This window comes from Lagenorhynchus albirostris, chromosome 1 (genome assembly GCF_949774975.1).
Source record: "Lagenorhynchus albirostris chromosome 1, mLagAlb1.1, whole genome shotgun sequence".
Taxonomy (NCBI): Eukaryota; Metazoa; Chordata; class Mammalia; order Artiodactyla; family Delphinidae; genus Lagenorhynchus; species Lagenorhynchus albirostris.
In genome coordinates, this window is record NC_083095.1 from 141,878,909 (window position 1) to 141,899,071 (window position 20,163).

The 20,163-nt window shown below is 47.2% G+C and overlaps 1 protein-coding gene across 7 annotated transcripts in view; it reads left to right on the top strand.

Moving 5' to 3' along the window:
- The first annotated feature begins 7,745 nt into the window (after positions 1-7,745).
- ADAMTS17 (ADAM metallopeptidase with thrombospondin type 1 motif 17) overlaps positions 7,746-20,163 on the top strand; it is a 349,273-nt gene continuing 336,855 nt past the window's right edge. For 5 of the 7 annotated variants that reach the window (XR_009541664.1, XM_060155566.1, XM_060155578.1 and 2 more), the window contains exons 1-2: positions 7,746-7,888; positions 8,382-8,752. Coding sequence is in view for 6 of the 7 variants with exons in the window: in XM_060155566.1 (XP_060011549.1) it covers positions 7,810-7,888; positions 8,382-8,752 (450 nt within the window). In the remaining variant the exon portion in view is untranslated. Of the gene's footprint in view, positions 7,889-8,381; positions 8,753-11,691; positions 11,868-20,163 lie in introns of those variants that run through there. The other 2 variants (XM_060155606.1, XM_060155615.1) reach the window with 1 other exon arrangement.

The following is a 20,163-nucleotide window of genomic DNA, read 5'->3' on the forward strand; positions in this document are numbered from 1 at the left end:
CTAGGTTTTGATGCTTCTTTATCTCTGACCACCTACCAAGTCTTCATGGCTTCAGAAATCTCTGATTTTATACAACTGTTTTATTTATTCAATTAACAGAACCCAGTGCCTATAATGTACCAGGACACCCCTAAGCCTTTGTTTACATTTCCAAGGATTGTTTGAATTGGTAGGCTAAAATCAAGTTTAAGTTTGAAAGGGAGATGACCAAACTCACCCTCTCCTTTTACACATGAGAAAACCGAGGCTCTGAGAAGAGAAATTCACAGGCATTTGAACTTCCTATTTCTTCCTATCCACCCCCCCATCGTGACAGAGGTTCCCCAACATTGAGTCATATCACAGCTGCCCCATTGACCATTTGTGTGACCCTGATAATCACGATGCTTATTTCTCCCTAGCACTATGGCCCCACCTGTAGAATGTGGTTAATAACAGCCACGTCAAAGGGTAATGGTGAGGCCTTGCTTCTTGCCTTCTTATTTCCTGCTTTCAGATGCATGTGTTGATGCTCACCACTTCCTACAGACAAAGCAAGAAGGAAGTGGGAACCATGCTCATCTACTACATCCTTGGGATCCAGGAGAAAATTATTTATCTTTGTTGCCATTACATTTTCATCCATAAAGTGGAACTCTTTTCTCATGGTATTTGTGTGAGAAATGGTCAACGTTTTAAGGATTTATAACTTTTAAGGCAATAACTTATTAAGTCATCTGTGCAAATTGTTAGTATTTCTAGCTAACTTTCCCTATTTTATAATGAGAGATAATATTTTTTCCCTTACAAGGTTATTGCAAGGATTAAGTAGTTTGTGTATATTATGGTATACAAATGCATCCTACTTGAAAAAACAAAGGCAATATGTTTAAGTATATTAAATGTGGAAAGACATTGAAATTTTTAAAAAGGTTCAATTTTTAAAAAATACTGTATTCAATAGTTAAAGAAAGCAAATGATAAAGATATTCTTGAAGTGTGAGACTACAACACCTGCCCCCAATTCTCTCTAACTCCAGACTCATTCCCTTTTAACTATTTCTATTCTTAGTTCTTCTGATGGTTTCCTTCATATCATTAAAAAACTGTTACTATACCAATATTTTCTATATATCAAGATTAGATATAGCAATTGATTTACTGCTATGATGGATAAGGATTTACCTCACTTTTATAACATTCCTATTCCAATAAGAGAGATTTTTACTTCTTTTATTGGTTACCTTTGTGAATTCAAAAAATATATGTATTTCTTATTTTATCAAACATAGATGATTTCTTTAGATTCTTCGCTTTGGAAGATGAGGGTAATTGTCCTCTACACTTTTCTTTATCTTTTTTTTTTTTTTTTTTTTTGCTTTCCATCTCTTCTCTTTTGTTTTCTATTCTTTCATTTTTTTCATTATGAAGGGCAATAACTTTTACAGTTGGTTCTGGAGCCAGAATGATTTATTCTGTTGTTTCTTTCTGGTTGATTTGAACAGTTAAAACCCAGGAAATCAGAAAGAGAAAAACAAATATCGTATATTAACGTGTATATGTGGAATGTAGAAAAGTGGTACAGATGAATTGGTTTGCAAGGCAGAAATAGAGACACAGATCTAGAGAACAAATGTATGGACACCAAGGGGGGAAAGTGGCGGGGGTGTGGTGGTGGTGGTGGGATGAATTGGGAGATTGGGATTGACCTATATACACTAATATGTATAAAATAGATAACTAATAGGAACCTGGTGTATAAAAAAATAAATAAATAAAATTCAAAAATTCACAAAACAAAACAAAACAAATCTCACAGTGTTTACATTATGATAAGTATGTAAAAGTTGTTCTCTGCAGAGCCAAGCACATATTATGATTATATTTCCTTCTTGTATGACATTTTAAAAAAGTGTTTCCATTTACCTTGGGTACTAGGACTCCCAGTTTCTCTCTGATGGTGCCTAACACATGTGCTCACGCATCCAAGCATCCACACTCATTGCTTCCAAGGCAAGCTGGTCAGTTTCATCCATGGACCTGGGTCAAGTCTTGGTGTAGGAGCCATGCACAGGGACCAACCAATTGTCTGGCTGCTCTTGTGAATGTAGTCAACTTGCTCACCCTGCATTTTCCTTCTAAGTACACTGAACTCCTGATGGCCACCTCCTACATTTATATGAATGTTTTCATATCAATCTTTAATCTATTTTGGAATTAATTTTAGTATGTGTTATGAGTCTGTATTAGTTAGCTATTGCTGGATGACAAATTATACACCACCAAAAACCTTAAAGCCTTAAAAAACTAATTATAATTTATTTTCTTTTGGTTTTTGTGGGTCATGGATTCAGCCAGGGCACAGTGGGGATGGCTTGTTTCTGCTCACATGTTTGGGGCAGACTCTTAAGGCTGGGGGCTGAAATCATCTGAAAACTTGACTGAGGCTGGAGGATCTGCTTCCGAAGTGGCTCCCTCACATGGCTAGTCATTTAGTTCTGGCATATTGGTTTCCTTTTCATGGGCATTTCCACAGGGCTGCTTGAGTGTCCTCATGCCACTGGTTTCTACCAAAGTAAATAATCTGAGAGAAAGACAGGCAGAGGCGCATTCTTTTTATGACCTACCCCCAGAAATCACAGAGCATCACTCCTAACACACTCTATTCATTAGAAGCAAGTCCTCTACACTTTCTAAGCAGAAGAATTAGGTTCCACCTGTTGAAGGGAATAGGGTCATAATTAACAGATATATTTAAAAACCATCATAGAATCTAATGTAGGTTTTGCCCAAGTTTCTAGACAGCCATCCAGTCCCACATATTGAATATTCTATCATCACACCAATTTCAGCCATCACCATTTGCATTTACTAAATCAAATATAGATTTGTGTCTATCCTGTTTTTCAGCCTTTACTTGCATTATGTGTTAGCCTAGCCTTGTATACCAGACAAGGTGCTTTCCTTGAGCAAAGGAAGGACTAGGAGAGAAAGGACTCAGGAATCTTGAGGGGAAATGCTAAAAGAAGGGGAAGACATGGAAGAAAGGAAAGGTGTGCTGCAGAACAATGAAAAATATGTTGCTTTTCTCAATTGTCCTTGGGCAAGAGGAGTTGGTTGGGATAGAGCTCTGAGCTCAAGTCTAGCACTAAAGGCCCTTATCCTGCTCATTCAGACATGGGGGCTGCAAGGGCTGCCTCCCGGTCAGATGGTGCCTCTGGTGACCTTCAGAAGGACATGAGGATGGAGTTGTATTTTCAACAATGGGGACACTTGAAGGCCACGGACACTCAGTTCCAAGGCAGGCTGAGACCTCAGAGGCACAGTCTGGAGGAGGGGAAGAGCCAAGATGTTGGGAAAGGGTAAGGGCTAGAAATACCTTAGTACAACCCTGACTGAACAAGTAACAGCTAGACTGAAAAATCAGTGTTCAAAGGGGTAGTAACTTGGGCTTGTTCAGCAATATCAGAACAGGGACTTGATTGGGTGAGCAGGAATGGAGGGCAGCAGGAATTCCCAGACAGGGCCATTCCTAGAGTCAGGCAGGAATGGCCTCATGCAGCTGGGGCACCCATTCATAATGAACTGACACTGCCAGAATTCCTGGAACCAGGGAGGGGCCTGGAGACCCCACAGGGAGAGTTTGGCAGTATTCACTCAGGGGGTTGGGATGCTAGCCAAGAAGCTGAAATTTGGGATCCAAGCTCAACAGGGAAAGAGTAAAATATAAATTAGAAAAACCAGGTCTTTGGAGTAAGCAGGGAGCTGGGGCCTGCTGTGGGAAGACAGGACTGATGCTGGACGCCCCCTGCTGGAGAGGATGTGGCATCTCACTGGCTCCCAGGAAGGAAGGTTGTTCTCAAAAGGAAGTGAATTTAGTAAGAGGAGGCTGTCATGTGGAATCCCCCTCTCTCCTCACCACCCCACCAATGCCTAGTGATATCTAGGGCACAGGGTCTCCTTCCACCTACACGCAGATCTAGTTTACACGTGAGTCTTGACACCTGGACCCATCAATTACCAGCTCAAGAAAGCTCTGAGTGGGGGGATTACGGAGGGTCGCGTTCTGCCTAAGTGCCTGCAGTCCTCTTTGTGCTCTGCCCAGTCTGTGTCTTTGGCCCTCTATTTCTAACTTTGGCAGTTGAACATGGTGTCTCTTGGCAGAATCTGTGCTGCTTTTGGGACTGTCTTGCTTTCATTAACAATAGCAGTGGTCATGATATGGAGACCAGCGTCCAAACAGGGAGTATCCGAGAGGCCAGGAGAGTCAATATAATCGACTTACTGGGGGTCAGTTCCAGACAACATGATCAGAAAAGGTCACTGCCCACCAGAAAGGGGCAGTTCAGAAAAAGCAGTGGACAAGCTGAAAAGTTTAGGATCCTTCTCATCCGTGAGCACAACAAACTGTTTTGATTCCCAGACAAAAAAGAGGGCTTCCCTTACATCACATTCAGACTGCCATTGTCACCTGTAGGGCTTCTGCCTGCTTGTTTGCTTGCTTTTTATCCCCTCCCCACCCCCACCCCCAGCCCTCCTCCATCTGTGAAATGAGATTAAGTCCTGCCCTTCCACAAAATTAAGACCAGGAAATTTGTGTGTTATGATGACATGAGATCATAGCAAATAGTAATGATTTCCTTTTTTAAGCAATTTTTTTTATTGTGGGAAAATGTACATAACATAAAACTTACCATTTAAACCATTTGAAGTGTACAGTTCAGTGGCTTCAAGTACATTCTCATTGTTGTGCAGCCATCACCACCATCCGTCTTCAGAGCTTTTTCATCTTCCCGAACTGAAACTTCGTACCCATTAAACACTAAATCCTTGCTGCTGCTCCTGCCAGCCCCTAGTACCCACCATTCTCTCTTCTGTCTCTATGAAAGTGACTACTCTAGGTACTTCATATAAGTGGAATCATACAGTATTTGTCTTTTTGTGACTGACTTATTTAACTTAGTTTAATGTCTTCCTTCAGATATACACCCAGAAGTGGAATTGCTGGATCATGTGGTAGTACCATGGAATTTTTTTTTCTATACTGCTTTTCATAGTGGCTGCACCAATTTAGATTCTCTCCAAAAGTGCACAAGAGTTCCCTCTTCTCCACATCCTTGCCAACACTTGTTGTCTCTTGTTTTTTTGGTAATAGACATCCTAAAAGGTTTGAGGTGATATCTCATTGTGGTTTTTATTCACATTTCCGTGATGATTAGTGATCTTGAACACCTTTTCATGTACTTGTTGGCCATTTGTATGACATTTTCTTTAGAAAAATGTCTATTCAGGTTCTTTTCCCTTTTTTAAACTGGATTATTATTATTTTTTCTAATGAGTTGTATGAATTTCCTATATATTTTGGATACTAACTCCTTATCAGATATATGGTCTGTAAATATTTTTTCCCATACTGTAGGTAGACTTTTCATTTTGTTGATGGTTTCCTTTGCTATGAAGAAACTTTTAGATTTGATATAGTCCCATTTGTTGATTTTTGCTTTGTTTCTTGCACTTTTGTTGTCATCTAAGAAATTGTTACAAAGACCAATGTCAAGGAGATTTTTCCCTTTGTTTTCTTCTACACATTTTACAGTTTCAAGTTTTACATTTATCTTTAATCTATTTCAAGTTTTTGTGTTTTTTTTTTGTGAGTGGTGTAAGATGGGATCCAAGTTCTTTTTTTTTTTTTGCATATGGGTATCTAGTTTTCCCACCACCATTTATTAAAGAGACTACCCTTTTTCCTTGAGTATTTTTGGCTACCTTGTCAAATATTAGTTGATTGTCTATGCATGGGTTTATTTCTGGACTCAATTAGCCATTTATCTAATGATTAACATTCAGGTTTTTGCAGTTTTTTGCTCTTAATAATGTGCTGTGGTGAGCATTCTTCTACACATGCCAGTTAACTCTGCTATTCCACTCTTGCTAACTACCACTAACTGTGTTAGTTAACAAGAGTGGAATAGCAGAGTTCTAGGGTGTGTACATTTTAAACTTGACTGCAGTTTGCCCACTTGTTCTTCAAAGTGGCCGTGCCAATTTACACCCCCACCCATGGGCAGGAGAGTGTCCTCTCCAATCCTTGATATTTCCAAGCCCTTTAGTTTTGGACAGGCCGGAAGATGAAATGGCATCTTGCTGTTGTTTCAGTTTGTGTGTCCCTACAGACTAATGCATTTGAGCATCATCTATCTGATAGGTTGATGACTATTACTTCAGGTGGACTCCAATAGCAAAATTGTTCTTGCGAGGCAGTGGGGCTGCTACTCCCTGGCTTTCAGTGGCAGGCCTTTGAGGTGGCTCTTTGGCCAACAAACCTACACCAAAAAGCTCACCATGATATCTTGTGCCACCAGAAGATGCTGCTGAAATTTCAGTTGGCTGAGGCTGCTGTCAAAGGAGAGGAAAAAAGACCCAAACCTGTCCATGAGCAGGACGTGTGTGGAGGCTTCCAGGAACTTTAGATGCCCAGCAGTGAGTGGCAGCCCCTGGAGCAGTGGAGGGTGGGGTCGACAGAGCAGGAAATGATTCCACCAGCCACACCCCAGGGAAACACAGAGCAGCAAGTTTGCAGTAGTGAGAGTGCTAGGCTTTATTGAGAATCAGTGACACAGTCCACTCCTAGGGTTGATTAAATGTCATGAAAGCTGGACAGTGTTCACCTCTGGATTCCTTCTGATGACATGTAATCCTTGTGATGAATTTTAGATTCTGAGAGGCCCTCAGCAGAGTCCAATAGGAGTGCTGTAGCCCCTCTGCATTGAGAAAACAGAAACGGGCAGGACAGGGAAGGAAGGGGAGCGACCACTTCAGTTCATTCTGTTTTGTTTTGTTTTCTACAAGACGTTCCTCAGGAAGCTAAGGGAATCACCTTTCTTGCAGACCTCAGTTATACCCTGGTGGGAAAAGAATGAACTCACTCTGTTGCCAGAAGACTTGGGTTTGAGTCCGGCCTTTGCCACTTTGTGCCCGTTTCCTAACCTGTAACACCGGGCTAATGTTCCTTCTTGCCTGCCTTGGAGGGCTCTTGTTTGTAGCGAGCAGCACCGGGCCAGAAATCTGGACCACAAATTCTAGCTCTTGTTTTGACAGAAACTCACTGGGTAACTTAGTAAGCTCCTTAAGCTCTCTCTCCCTCAGTTTCTCAGTCTGTAAGAGGGTGTGATCTCGCCTGTTCCACGGGCTGCCGTGAGAATAAAGACGACAGGGGTGTGAAGGGTTTGCATAAACACTGCGCTTTGGAGGTAGCATCCGGCGCAAAGTTGTGCACATTGTGCATGAAAGTGCCCACCCACAAACAACCAAAACTGGTTTTACTTTAGATGCAGAGAGAAGGTGCTTTTACGGGTGAACTCGGTTGGCTAGGACGATTTGTGGCCTGTCTTCTTGGGAAGCTGAGCAGCAGGATCAGAGAGGGTTTCGAAAATGGGGACAAAGTCTGAAGACCAGCCAGGTGTCTTCCCGGGTCCTCTGGGATTGCGCTGCTCCAGACGGCTCCCTTGCGCCACCTGGTGTCCCATCCCCGCCACTGCCCAGAAACCACGTGTAAGAAAGTGCTTGCAACCTAACTACGCACCCTGGTTTAGACCCACACTAGCCAATAGAGAAGGGGGAGGCGGGGCAGGGGAAAGCGAGAGTCCAATCACCTCCCGCTCTCCGAGGAGAAGGCGGGGCTTGGGATTTACCACGTTGGGTTTGTCCGCAGCGCTAATTACTTTTTCCAAAGACTGGAGGGCTCACTCCGGCTGGCGCCGCCGCCTCGCGCGCTCCTACTCCGCCGCGACCGTCCGGGGAGGGTGGGGGGGGCTACTCCTCCCAAGTACCATGTGTGACGGCGCCCTGCTGCCTCCTCTCGTCCTGCCCTTGCTGCTGCTGCTGGTTTGGGGACTGGACCCGGGCACAGGTAGCGCTCCCTCTCCCACTGCCTCTTCTTCGCCTGTGCCTCTCGCGGCCACCTTCCCCCTGCCCTCCGGAGGCATCCTGGCGGCCTCCGCCTGCCCGCGCGGCCCGGCTCCGGCGGCAAACCGCTGACAGCTCCGGGGTCGAGTGGGCGCGGGCCGCGGCCGGAGGACTGGGCTCCGGGCGGTTGCCGGGAGGCCGCGCCGCCGCCGGTTCTCCGGACGCCGATGCCGCGGCCGCGTCCCCGGAGGTGGTCGGGCGGCCGCGCCGGAGACCGTTCCGGCGGTGGCGCGGGGCACGGGCGGAGGCTCTGGCTGGCATGGAGGTGCTGGGGCGAGGGAATGGAAGAGCGCGCCGGCTCGGGGCCGCGCTGTCTCCGAGCTGGAGCTGGATGCCCAGCGCTGGACCCTGCGCCCGGCGGGCCGGAGGGCGGGCCCGCCGCGCTGACGCGTCTCCTTTCTCCCCGCAGCGCTGACGCGTCTCCTTTCTCCCCGCAGCTGTCGGCGACGCGGCGGCCGACGTGGAGGTGGTGCTCCCGCGGCGGGTGCTCCCGGAAGACGTGCACCTGCCGCCGCTGCCCGGCGCTCCAGGGCCCCGCAGGCGCCGGCGCCCCCGCGCGCCCCCAGCCGTCCCGCGCGCCCGGCCCGGCGAGCGCGCCCTGCTGCTGCACCTGCCGGCCTTTGGGCGCGACCTGTACTTGCAGCTGCGCCGTGACCTGCGCTTCCTGTCCGGCGGCTTCGAGGTGGAGGAGACCGGCGCAGCCGGGCGCCGCGGACGCCCCACAGAGCTGTGCTTCTACTCTGGCAGCGTGCTCGGCTACCCCGGCTCTTTCGTCTCGCTTAGCGCCTGCGGCGCCGCCGGCGGCCTGGTACTGCTCGCTCCCCCTCCGGGTCTGCCTGGCGATCTGTCGCGGCGCCGAGGGTGGGGGTGAGGGGTGGTTCCCGGGGAGGGCTGGGATTGGGGTGGGGCCTCCGGCGTGCTCTGCCGCTGGCGGGAGAGAGCACCCCCAACCTTCCAGAGGGTCTATGAGCAGAGGGCTAGAAAGGGGAAGCGACCTGTTATCCAGTACCTTCCACTGGCCGTCCTAAGCCTCAGAGGTGCGCCAGGCCAGCGCCGATATGGGGTTGCATAGCGAGATACGCCGCAGCCCGCCCAGGGAGCACATGTTCAGCAGAGATGAAATCCGTCAAGCCCCTAGACTGAGAGGTGCGCTTGACCCAGGTGTAGAGAGAACGCTATTTGCATCTGCACAGGTGTGTATGTGTGCGTGTCATGAGGAACACCTATCTATATGTGTATAGCTCACCTATTTTTGGATGTGGGGATGGAGCATTGATCTCCTTTCTGTCCTTTTGAGTCTTTATGTACCTGGAAAAGTATATTTGGAGGGGTCCCCCGACGGGCCACTAACCTACTCTTCTTAGTTGAAACGTGAGAACCAGGAGAGGGAGGGTGTCTCTAATATTTTTACCTTATACTGCAAGCAGACATTTGTCTGGCACTCACCCTCAGCCAGGCCTGAGGAATGCTTACATTGGTGATGAACAATGTCATCCCCAGAAACTCCCTCAATGTGGCAGTAATTCCTCTGCCACCCCACCCTGCTGCATTTGCGGCACCCGTGGCAGTGCTCCGAGGGGTGGAGGAAGTTCTTGTGCGCCTCTACCCTGCCTGTGCTCACACTGGCTCACTTGGCTACACTGGTGCCCAGACAAACACTTCCCAGCTTCTCCATCGTGCCCCCATAGAGCGCAGATGGCTGGCAGATGGGCTGCCCCCACCCGTCAGAGCCTGGGATGGGCTCAGAGAATGTTCCTCTATCTTCTGGGGAAGTGGTTTCTGATATTCTTTTGTGTCTGTGCTTCCCTGGCACAAGAAACTGCTTCCCCCACCTCCACCTTATCTTGCTCCACCGTCTAGAATTCTCTAGCTCTTATCCACATAGTGTGCAACAAGTTGGCACGAATCTGCAACAAAGCCAGAAACCCTGAGGGTCCAAGTTTTTATATGAGACTTCTGCTCTCTTTCCAGCAGTGTAGGGGAACTTGGGAAGTAATTCCCAAGACTTGGCCTTCACCAGTTCCCCTTTTAGGATTTTTTGAGTCCTCATCAGAATGTGATCTCCTTTTGCTGGGCTGGGAGAAATTGGCTTCTTTGGTTAAACAAGGAAAATGGACCGTGGAGGGGGCCTAGTAGGAGCTAATGTGGAACAGGGGCGGGGAATGTGGGCTATGGGTGAGGAGGCTTAAGTAGGGGTGAAAAAGGCTCAGGTCACTGAAGGACTCGGGTCAAGGCTGTATCATGTTCTGGGAGGGACTGGAAGGCCCACATCATTTTTCCTGTTTTTGCCAAAGTGTTTAAAGTCTAGGTCACATCACTGTACTGAACATGGAAACATCTGAATCCCATTTGCTGCGGTTTAGTGAGTTTCTGTAGAGGTCAGAGTTTATACTTCTTGGTGTAAAGTTTCCAGCAAGGCGCTATCTGTGAAGGAGCCGAGGGTGGAAATCTGGATAACATTGATTTAAAATCCTCAGAGTGAGTACTGGGCCCTCTCACAGATGGCATCTGAGCAGTGAGAGTTCCCTTCCGTCCTCCAGGTTTTCAGGAAGACTGTCCTTCCCTTTGGCACCATGTGAGGGCGCTGTGCTTTAGATAAAGGAACGAGGCCAAGAGGCTGAGTTCAGTGTGTGCCAACTGCGGAGGGACCTCTAAGACTTTAGATTTTAATTTCTGCTTGAGCAGACACTTCTGTTGTTTAGTCTGCCTTGATCATCCCATTTGTGTAAGCTGGACATTGGACATTTCTTCCTAAGTACACCCTATAGAGGAAGGGCAGAAGGCCAGGAGGCCAGAGACAGCAGGTGATTTGGAGTGGACCTCTTGGTGACAAGGTGGTCCTGCCTTTCTAGAAAAGAAAGCAACAGAACATAGGCTAACCAGGTTTGCATCGCACTCCACCTTACTTTGATTTTGGTTCCCCAACGTGCTTGAGACAGTTCAGCTGGGCGGTAATGCAGTGTTAGTCCTTCTGGACCACGGTGGAAGCACCATAGAGATGTGGCACGCCTGTTGTGTGTTTTTGAGGACTGGCTCAACCACGAGGTGTAGGGGAGGAGTGATGCCCAGTTGATGAGTTTTGGTGCCCACAGTTGGGAGCATTCCAAAGCCTCCTTGTGTCTAAAGAATCATGTAGAGCAGGGGTTGGCAAACATTTTCTGTAAAGGACCAAGTAGTAAACATTTTCGACTTTGTAGGCCATATGGTCTCTGTCACAACTAATCAACACTGCCCTTTTAGTGCAAAAGCAGCCATAGAAGGTAAAGAAACAGATGGACCTGGCTGTGTTCAATAAAACTTTATTCCAATGTTGAGTATGAATTAAATCCTGCTGCATCTCACATCTCCAGAATGGCTTAGTGAGGAGTGTTGCCTGCGGGGCAGGGCATGCAGGCTCTGTTCCCTGTGCTGTCTGTCTCCAGAGACATTTGGTACCTGTTTAAAGGAGATGCATGATTAGATCATTACTTAATTAATTGTTTATGGGTCAGGGGAAGTAAATCTCATGCTCCATTTTGCTCCCTCCCCACGCCCCGCTTTTGACAGGGGGCAGAGGGGCGGGTCTGTGGTATTTACCCTGTATCTTATCTTGAAAAGCTGTGCAAGCTGCACTTTTTGGATCTTCAGAGACCGTGGGCTCAGGTATTAACTGTTTTATGTTTATGCATCTTCATTTTATTTACATTTCAGAGAGTCCTCAGACATAACATAGGTTTTTGGAAGAGTTTCTGTAACCGTATAACTTCAAAGCGATGAACTTTGGGCATATGAGGAAGGTATTTTTCCTCCCAGAGGATTAATGTGAGTTTGGATCAGCTGCCTCGTGTGAATGGGACCAGATCATGGAAGGCCAGCAGAATTCGAAGAAACTTCAGGTTAAAGTTCACCAGAGCAGGCAGTGGAGGTGGAACTTCGGAGATAGAGTGAGTGTCAGTCTCTGAAAAGACTCTCTATGCTGCTTGTCTGAAATGAGTGGTTGGAGGGGCTGTTTTCATCCCCACACGTGAGGAGAGGTGGACAGAGAGGAGGGGTCTGGTCTGCTGAGCAGTGGCCACTCTTCCTTCATGAATACTGAGCTCAGGGGAGTCCACCGCCCAGAGTCTGTCCACCCCTTCTTGGCTGAGGCCGTGGCCTGCAGGGATGCACTATGGGTGAGATGTCGGGACCAGAGAGGACACCCAGGAGCTCTGGGCTGTGGCCCATTTTCCAGGCCACCCTAGAGGGACAGAAGGTCAAGGATAGTCCCAGCGTGCCTTCTCTGGAGTCACAGCCATGCTCCATAGGGGGCTGGCTTGTGGTCTCTCTCACCCAGGCCGCTCACTGGGGTCCTGATGGCCTGGCTGCCCTGGCTCTGTCTGGTGCCTGACCGCAGCGTGGGGGCCCTTGTGGTCGTCCTTCACCTGTGCTGCTCCCCACAGTCTTAGTTCCCATAGCTCTTCCTCCCAGTCTGTAAGAATGCTCACCTTTACCATAGGGGAAGAAGTGTAGTCTAGGTAAGAACAGGGGGGCTGAGTCCAGCCAGGCAGTGAGCAGGTGGCTTAGAAGAGTTGGGGGACCGCGTTCTCAAGAGGGCAGCCTGACTTCAACGATGAAGGAGCTGGTTTGGGAGGTTGCTGCCTTTCCCTTTAGAGCTACCCAACTCACTTTTCCTTGACCCAAAATTGCCCAGCTTTTTAATGCAACATCACTCGATCACTGACAGCTGAGTAGGAATTGGTCTTGGCAAAAAGTATACGATGGGGAGACCATTTGAAAGGGAGCAAATAGACCAAGCCATGTTATCTTGCATCATTATATTGATACAGGTGTGGGGAAGGCACATAGTCCTTAGTCATTCATCAATTAATATTACTGAAGAATTTATCATGCACAGCATAAATATATTTGTTAAATGCAAAGTATATTTTTTAAAACTTTGTAAAAAGAAACAATTGAGTGGATGTTAAGGAAAGTAGGAAGGGAAACAACAGTTGTGAAATTTGGGGTGTGGAAGAATTAAAGGGGAGAACTTGGAGCAGAGAATTCTAAGGCCTCCCACGGCCTCCTCTGGAAGGACGTTCACTCTGCCTCACGGTGACTTTCTATACCCATCGCTCATGGGCATCAGGTTGCCCATGAGTGTCACCTAGGATACCTAACCCTACCTCATTATTTACCTAGGGTACGTAACTAGAGTTTCCCACCTGAACTTTTATTTAGTTGGCAACATTTTATAAAAGAAAAAGAAATACAAGATGGGATGATGAACTGAAGACGTCTTCTTAGACTGATTGCATTCTTGGAGCTTATTTCCTGAACTCTGAGATACTGCAGCTGCCTGACCTTGGATGTGTGCAACAGGAGATGTTTTTGCAGCCAGTATGTCTGAGGGAACCACTCGGAGTCAGCGGTTAACCTTTCCCCGTGCACACTTCTGCACATGGGCACACAATTGCACCGTCACACTCCTGTTCTTTAGCAAGTGAGACTGAACAGCCGTTCCGGGCTGTGATCTTGAGCAAGTTGCTTACCTCCTTTGAACCTCCCTGTCTGCAGCCATACAAGGGTAAATAACATTGGCTTTGTGTGGCTGTTGAGAGAATGAAGTAAGATAAAGTCCGAAATCATTTAGTGAGAGCCTGGCACATTAAGGCATTGAAAACACATTTCTTCTCTTGCCCCACAGGCCATTCCCAGGCTTTTCCAGTTATAAATCAAGCAATCAGTCAACATAGTTGACTAAATGAACAGATCATTATCACACAGCTGCCATGTGTAGGACCCGCTGGTAGGCTCCCAACGAGCCTCAAAGAGAAATACGATGTGGGCCCTGTCTCGGAAGGCAGTCCGGGTTCGCAGGGGGAGGAAGGTGTGCTGGAGCCTGCAGCGTGGCTGGTGGGGAGAGCAGGGAGTGGCTCTGGGGTCTGATGGGGTGGGGCAGGTCCTTCGGGTAGAGCTGAAGGGAGTGGGCCTCAGGTTCTAGGTGGGAGGAGTGATGGCAAAGCCTCCTGGCCAGGTCCTTCCCGAGGTAAGGGGCCCACGAGCCGACTGTGGGATGGAGATGGGTGATGAACTGAATGGACAGGTGTCTGGATTACATGAGGCGGGGCCCTGGGTGCCAACATAAGGCATTTAGAATTTATCCTAGACCAGTAGTTCTCAACCTTGAGCTGGCATTAGTGTTCCCTGCGGGATTTGCTACACTGATTGCTGGGTCCCACCTCCTGGGTTTCTGATCCAGTCCGTTTGGGGGTGGGCCTGAGCACTTGAGTTTCTGACAGGTTCCCAGGTGCTGCTGCTGCTGTTGGTCTGGGACCATTTTGAGGATCACTGGCCTAGAGGCAATGGGGGGGCATTTCTGGCTACTGACCGGGGAGGAGCCCCTGGTCAGAGAAGTGTGGGGAGGACTGAAGCAGGAGAGCATTTGGAGGGGTGAGGTGATGGGCCTCAAGCCTTGGATGGTGGAAATGGAAAGGAAGGAAGACTACATGAGAGGGGGTCTGAAGGAGGAGCTGACAGTCTGTGACTAACTCTATCTAGTGATGGGAAAGGGGGAGTCTGGCTTTGGAACGAAGACCAAGTATCTGTGTTCAGGCCTTTGACATTTGCAGAGGCAGCAGCAGGATTTTGAAAAGGGGGCTCTGGATGGCACTCTGGGAGGGGCAGGGGGACTCCCTATGGAGGTTGGGAAGCCCCTCACGCCTGTGCCAGTTTGAGGATGCTCCTTCCCCGGGACACGTTCAAGCCCCCCAAACTCTGCTGAGGCCCCCCAGAAAGTCAGAGGCAGGTACAGGAGGGCCTGCAATCACAGGATTGTTTTTCCTTCCGGAGAGCAGACTTGCTCCGCCTCTCCAACCACCTACGGTCACCTGTCCACGGGGAGAAGACTACCTAAGACCTGGTCCAGTGAACCCGGGAGCCGCAGTCTCCTGAAGAGGAGAGGCTTGGAGGGCTCCCCGGGCACTGAAATCCCAGTGTGGCCTTTGTAGGATGGTGAGGTCAGCAGTCACGAGGCAGGTCCCCTCAAACGGAGGACAGAGCATCAGATGGTTCCAGAGCATGGATACAACAGGGTTTCTTTATCTTAAGAGCATTTGCCGCATTATGCTGAGAAGTTGTGCTCATGTTAGGAAGTGGTACAAATCTTTCTGACCTTCACACATTTTTCCAGCTGCAGGAGAGCTAGTCCTGCTTCAGGGGGTGGGGTGGGATTAACAATACCCAGTTTATAACGCTCTCTTAAAGCAGCACAGAAACCCTTCAAAACCAGCTTCCAGAATAAAGAGAATTAAAAGGGAACCACTCAGAACTGTCATAATATCAGGTTATACCTGATACACTTTATTTGACCCAAACTTCTTTAGTAGGATACCAAATTTTAGAATATGTAAGATTTCTCTTCTAAGAGCACCATTTCATTGAGGATTGTTGTCTCCTTTGAGACCAAGTGGCCTCAGGGCTTCCAGTCCTGTCTGCCGTGGGCATCTAGTTCCCCACAGTTCTCTTCAGATGGTGTTTGCAGCTCTCTTGCATCTAATGCAACCTGAGGCTTTTCCTTGCTGCCATCTGTGGAACAGGGAGGCCTTGGAAGAGCATTTCCATGTGTCTCACTTCTCAGCATAGATGGTGACCAGAGGAATAATGCAAACCCAAGCAACCCTGCTTAGCTCTTGGGACCACAGGGCAGCAATGTGCTAGAAGCCAGGGCAGAGCCCCATAGTCAGAGGAAGGCCCAGGTTGGTGCAGGTAGTCTGCATCTAGGGTACTTCCACGTGCTGGAATCAAGCATCTCTGGCACCCAGTTAAAAGCTAGGGAAGTGGTTCTCCACCCTGGCTGCACATGGAAATCTCCTGGTGAGCTTTAAAAAAATACCAGTGCCTGAGTTTCACCCCAAGGGATTCTAATTCACATGGCCTGGAGTGGGGCCTGGGCCTGAGTTTTCAAAGCTTGCCAAGTGACTGCACTGTGCAGCCAGGGATGAGGACCTCTGAGCAAGGGGGACTGCGGGAAGACCATGCTATTGCCTTCTATTCCAAGCCGGTCCAGTCCAGTTCATTCTATTCCATTCGAATCCATTCCATTACAGTACAGTTCACTCACATTTTCTTGAGTAACTGTTATGTGGCAGACATTGGAAAAATAAGAAGGCATAATTCCGATCCTGCCTCAAAGGAACAAACTACTTTTTAGGTTGGTTGTGACAGATGCCCCATAACACAGGGGATAGTGGGCTGGGACATAGAGTGCCAGGGAAGGGGGATTTTTTTTTTTTTTTTTTTTTTTTTTTTTTTTACCGGGGAGAGGGGAGGGGAGAAGGAAGGTCAGGAAAAGATCAAGAGGGCTGACAAGTTTTTATCCTGGGATGAGATTGTGTGTGTGTGTGTGTGTGTGTGTGTGTGTGTGTGTGTGTGTGTGGCACGGGGGAGGGGGAGGTGGTGACAAGCGGCACTTTTCAACAACGTTTTGTCACTGTGATGACCTGGTGAATATTAGCGAGGCTTCAGGGTGCCTAGTGACAGCACTTGGAGGAGGCAGGGGCAAGTTCCTTCCTTGTGGTGGCTCCTGAGGGGGAGGGCTGTGCCCTGCTCCCTCCCCCCAGGTGCTAGTCTTGGCCACAGGCCAGCTTGAAAGTCAGTTCCCAAGAGGGCAAGTGGCTGCCAGGTAGAGTATAGGCCATTAGTCCATGTGTCTGTCTCTCACCAGCATTGCCATTCTCTTTCCTGAATGGATGGAAATCAGCATGTGGGTTCCTCCAAAAAAGACCTTCTAAAGCAAAACCTCCCCCAAGGGGCTGGACCATGCTTGTGTGTGTGCATGTATGTACCTGTAGGCTTTCTCACCAAGGTGAGATTCTCCCTATATTGTGTCACATTAGAACTACTGGCTAACTGGCCTTTACCCTGTGGCTTGCATGCTAGGCTGAGTGAATGATAACTGGCTTTGAAAGTTCTAGACTCAAGGGGGCCTTTAACCTCCCAGAGCTGGAGCATTTCAGGAAGACTCCAGCCCCTGTCAAGGTTGAGCGTGTCCCCCAGGGAGCACAGCCCTCCTACAGCGTGGGGCCCATCCCATGCACTGTGCTGTATCTGCCAACTTTATTTCAACCACAGACGTTTCCACTGAAACGGTCATCAAGGACTTCTGCACTGAGGATTTCTTTTTTTTTGAATTTACTAATTAGATTTTATTTATTTATTTATTTTAACATCTTTATTGGGGTATAATTGCTTTACAATGGTTTGTTATTTTCTGCTTTATAACAAAGTGAATCAGCTATACATATACATATATCCCCATATCCCCTCCCTTCTTGCGTCTCCCTCCCACCCTCCCTATCCCACCCCTCCAGGTGGACACAAAGCACCGAGCTGATCTCCCTGTACTATGCAGCTGCTTCCCACTGCTATCTATTTTACATTTGGTAGTGTATATATGTCAGTGTTACTCTCTCACTTCGTCCCAGCCTACCCTTCCCCCTCCCCGTGTCCGCAAGTCCATTCTCTACGTCTGTGTCTTTTTAAAATTAATTTATTTATGTATTTATGTATTTTTGGCTGTGTTGGGTTTTTGTTGCTGTGCGCGGGCTTTCTCTAGTTGTGGCAAGCGGGGGCTACTCTTTGTTGTGATGCGCTGGCTTCTTATTGCGGGGCCTTCTCGTTGTGGAGCATGGGTTCTAGGTGCATGGGCTTCAGTAGTTGTGACACATGGGCTCAGTAGTTGTGGCTCATGGGCTCTAGAGCACAAGCTCAGAAGTTGTGGTGCATGGGCTTAGTTGCTCCACGGCATGTGGGATCTTCCCGGACCAGGGCTTGAACCCATGTCCCCTGCATCGGCAGGCAGACTGTCAACCACTGTGCCACCAGGGAAGCCCCAGAACCATTTTTTTTTAAGGTTGCATATATATGTGTTAGCATATGGTATTTGTTTTTCTCTTTCTGACTTACTTCACTCTGTATAACAGACTCTAGGTCCATCCACCTCACTACAAATCACTCAATTTCGTTTCTTTTTATGGCTGAGTAATATTCCATTGTATATATGTGCCACATTTTCTTTATCCATTTATCTGTCGTTGGACACTTAGGTTGCTTCCATGTCCTGGCTATTGTAAATAGAGCTGCAGTGAACATTGTGGTACATGACTCTTTTTGAATTATGGTTTTCTCAGGGTATATGCCTAGTAGTGGGATTGCTGGGTCATATGGTATTTCTATTTTTAGTTTTTTAAGGACCCTCCATACTGTTCTCCATAGTGGCTGTATCAACTTACATTCCCACCAACAGTGCAGGAGGGTTCCACTGAGGCTTTCTATACACACAGCTCTGGTGGATCTGCACAGCCTCCCACAGCCACTCTCTTCCTCCGCTTCTTCAGTCTCCCCAAAGTATCATAGTGAACAAACTCAAGTTTTAACTTCAAAGGAGAGGGGAGAAAGCCATGCTTCCTGGCAGGTCATGCAGTGCCACTTTAAGACAGTTTTATTTGGGCAGTAAAATCTCTGGGTTGTTCTTGGCAGCAGTTCTAATGAAATGGAAACCTTGAAATCTTCTTACAGCAGTAAGTACCGTCTCAACCCCTGTTTGGGGGACTAAATGTTGTAGGCGGTCTTATTAGTGGATCTGATTTATTTTCAGAGGACTGGTATTGATGCATCCTTTCAGAAGGTAGAGGAGTCTGTATCATTTGGTTTGAGTGAGCTCTGTACCTGAGACCTGAGGAATTGCTGAGCTGTGGTGGAGAGCAGTGCTTCTCAAAGCCTGGTCCTCGGGCACGCAGCATCAGTATCACCTGGGGACTTGTTAGAAATGAACGTTCTTGGTGAGCATCCGTGACCTCCAGGTGATTTTGATGCACACTGGAGTTTGAGAACTACCGCTTTTAGAAAGTAGTGTCAGGACTTCCCTGGTGGTCCAGTGGCTAAGACGACTCGTTCCCAGTGCAGGGCACCCAGTGTTCGATCCCTGGTCAGGGAACTAGATCCCACATGCCGCGACTAAGAGTTCACATGCCACAACTAAGACCTGGCACAGCCAACTAAATAATTTTTTTTTTTTTTAAGAAAAGAACAGTGTCATGGCTTTTAGAAAATAGTATTGGGGAGAGAGAGAACAAAGGATGTTCGTGACAGCCTAAGACAGATTGGCCCAGTCTCCTGAATCTGTGCTAGTAAAGGTTGTCCCGACCATGAACGCAGAGCAGGGGCTGTGGACTGCAGGGCCCAGTATGCAAACATAGATAATTCTCAGCCCTGGCCGAGTCAGGATCCTTGTGAGCGGTTTACCTTGTTTTCTTGATGTCTCAGAAGAGAAGCTAGCAGCAGGTATCCTGGGGAAGGAGGGCAGATTGTTTAAATGCTGTTAGCATTGGTTCCAAATGAAAGGAAAAGTTCTCTGCATTGTGTATATATTTTTAAGAATTAATATTCACTCTGTTAAAGCGACAAATTAAGAATCCCAGTCCTTAAGTTTTTTGTTCAATTTACAAGTCATGTTCTATTTATAATCTAGCAAGTTTTTGAAATACCTTTTAAGGGGCCTTTGGATAACATTTAATCCTATTTACAAATTGGTGATTAACAACGTTTAAACCTTTAAAACTGTATGTAGAAATTTACCATATTCAATTTCATTTTCAAGTTCTTCTGTTGTCTGATTAAAAAATAAACCCTTTGCATGATTCATATAAATAATTAGTTAACTAGTTTTATAAACATGGGAAGTCTTAAGTTCTCTTATACATTCTGATACTGTTTATAAGCCTAATAAGATTTTTAAATTACAGGTCTAAATCATTGCTGTGCTTTAAATTAGAATCACAAATTGAATCCATTAGATACTCTGCCAAGTTCTCTTAAACACTGAAAAAAATCCACTATCACAAAACTATTAACACTACAGGTCTGACTCCATCCTCTCTATTTAATTCTAAATATTGCCCAGGAATAAGATATATTTTTTTCCCATTAAGGATATAATTGTCATTCATTCCCAACACTTTTGGAGGTACCTCCTTAGGTGGAGTTTTAGGGGATGATATAAAAAATAGTTTTTTAAATGGGCTTTAATTAGAAGTAAGTGTATAGGAGCAGGCAAACAAGGGAATCTGTTCTCCCTCCCCCCTGCTGCAGCAGAGGTCCCAATAAAGCCTTGCCTGAAAAATAATATTAAAAAAAAATTAACACTAAAGTAAGATATCTTTGAAAGTGAACCCAGAAAATGGGTGCTGTTGCCGCATCCCC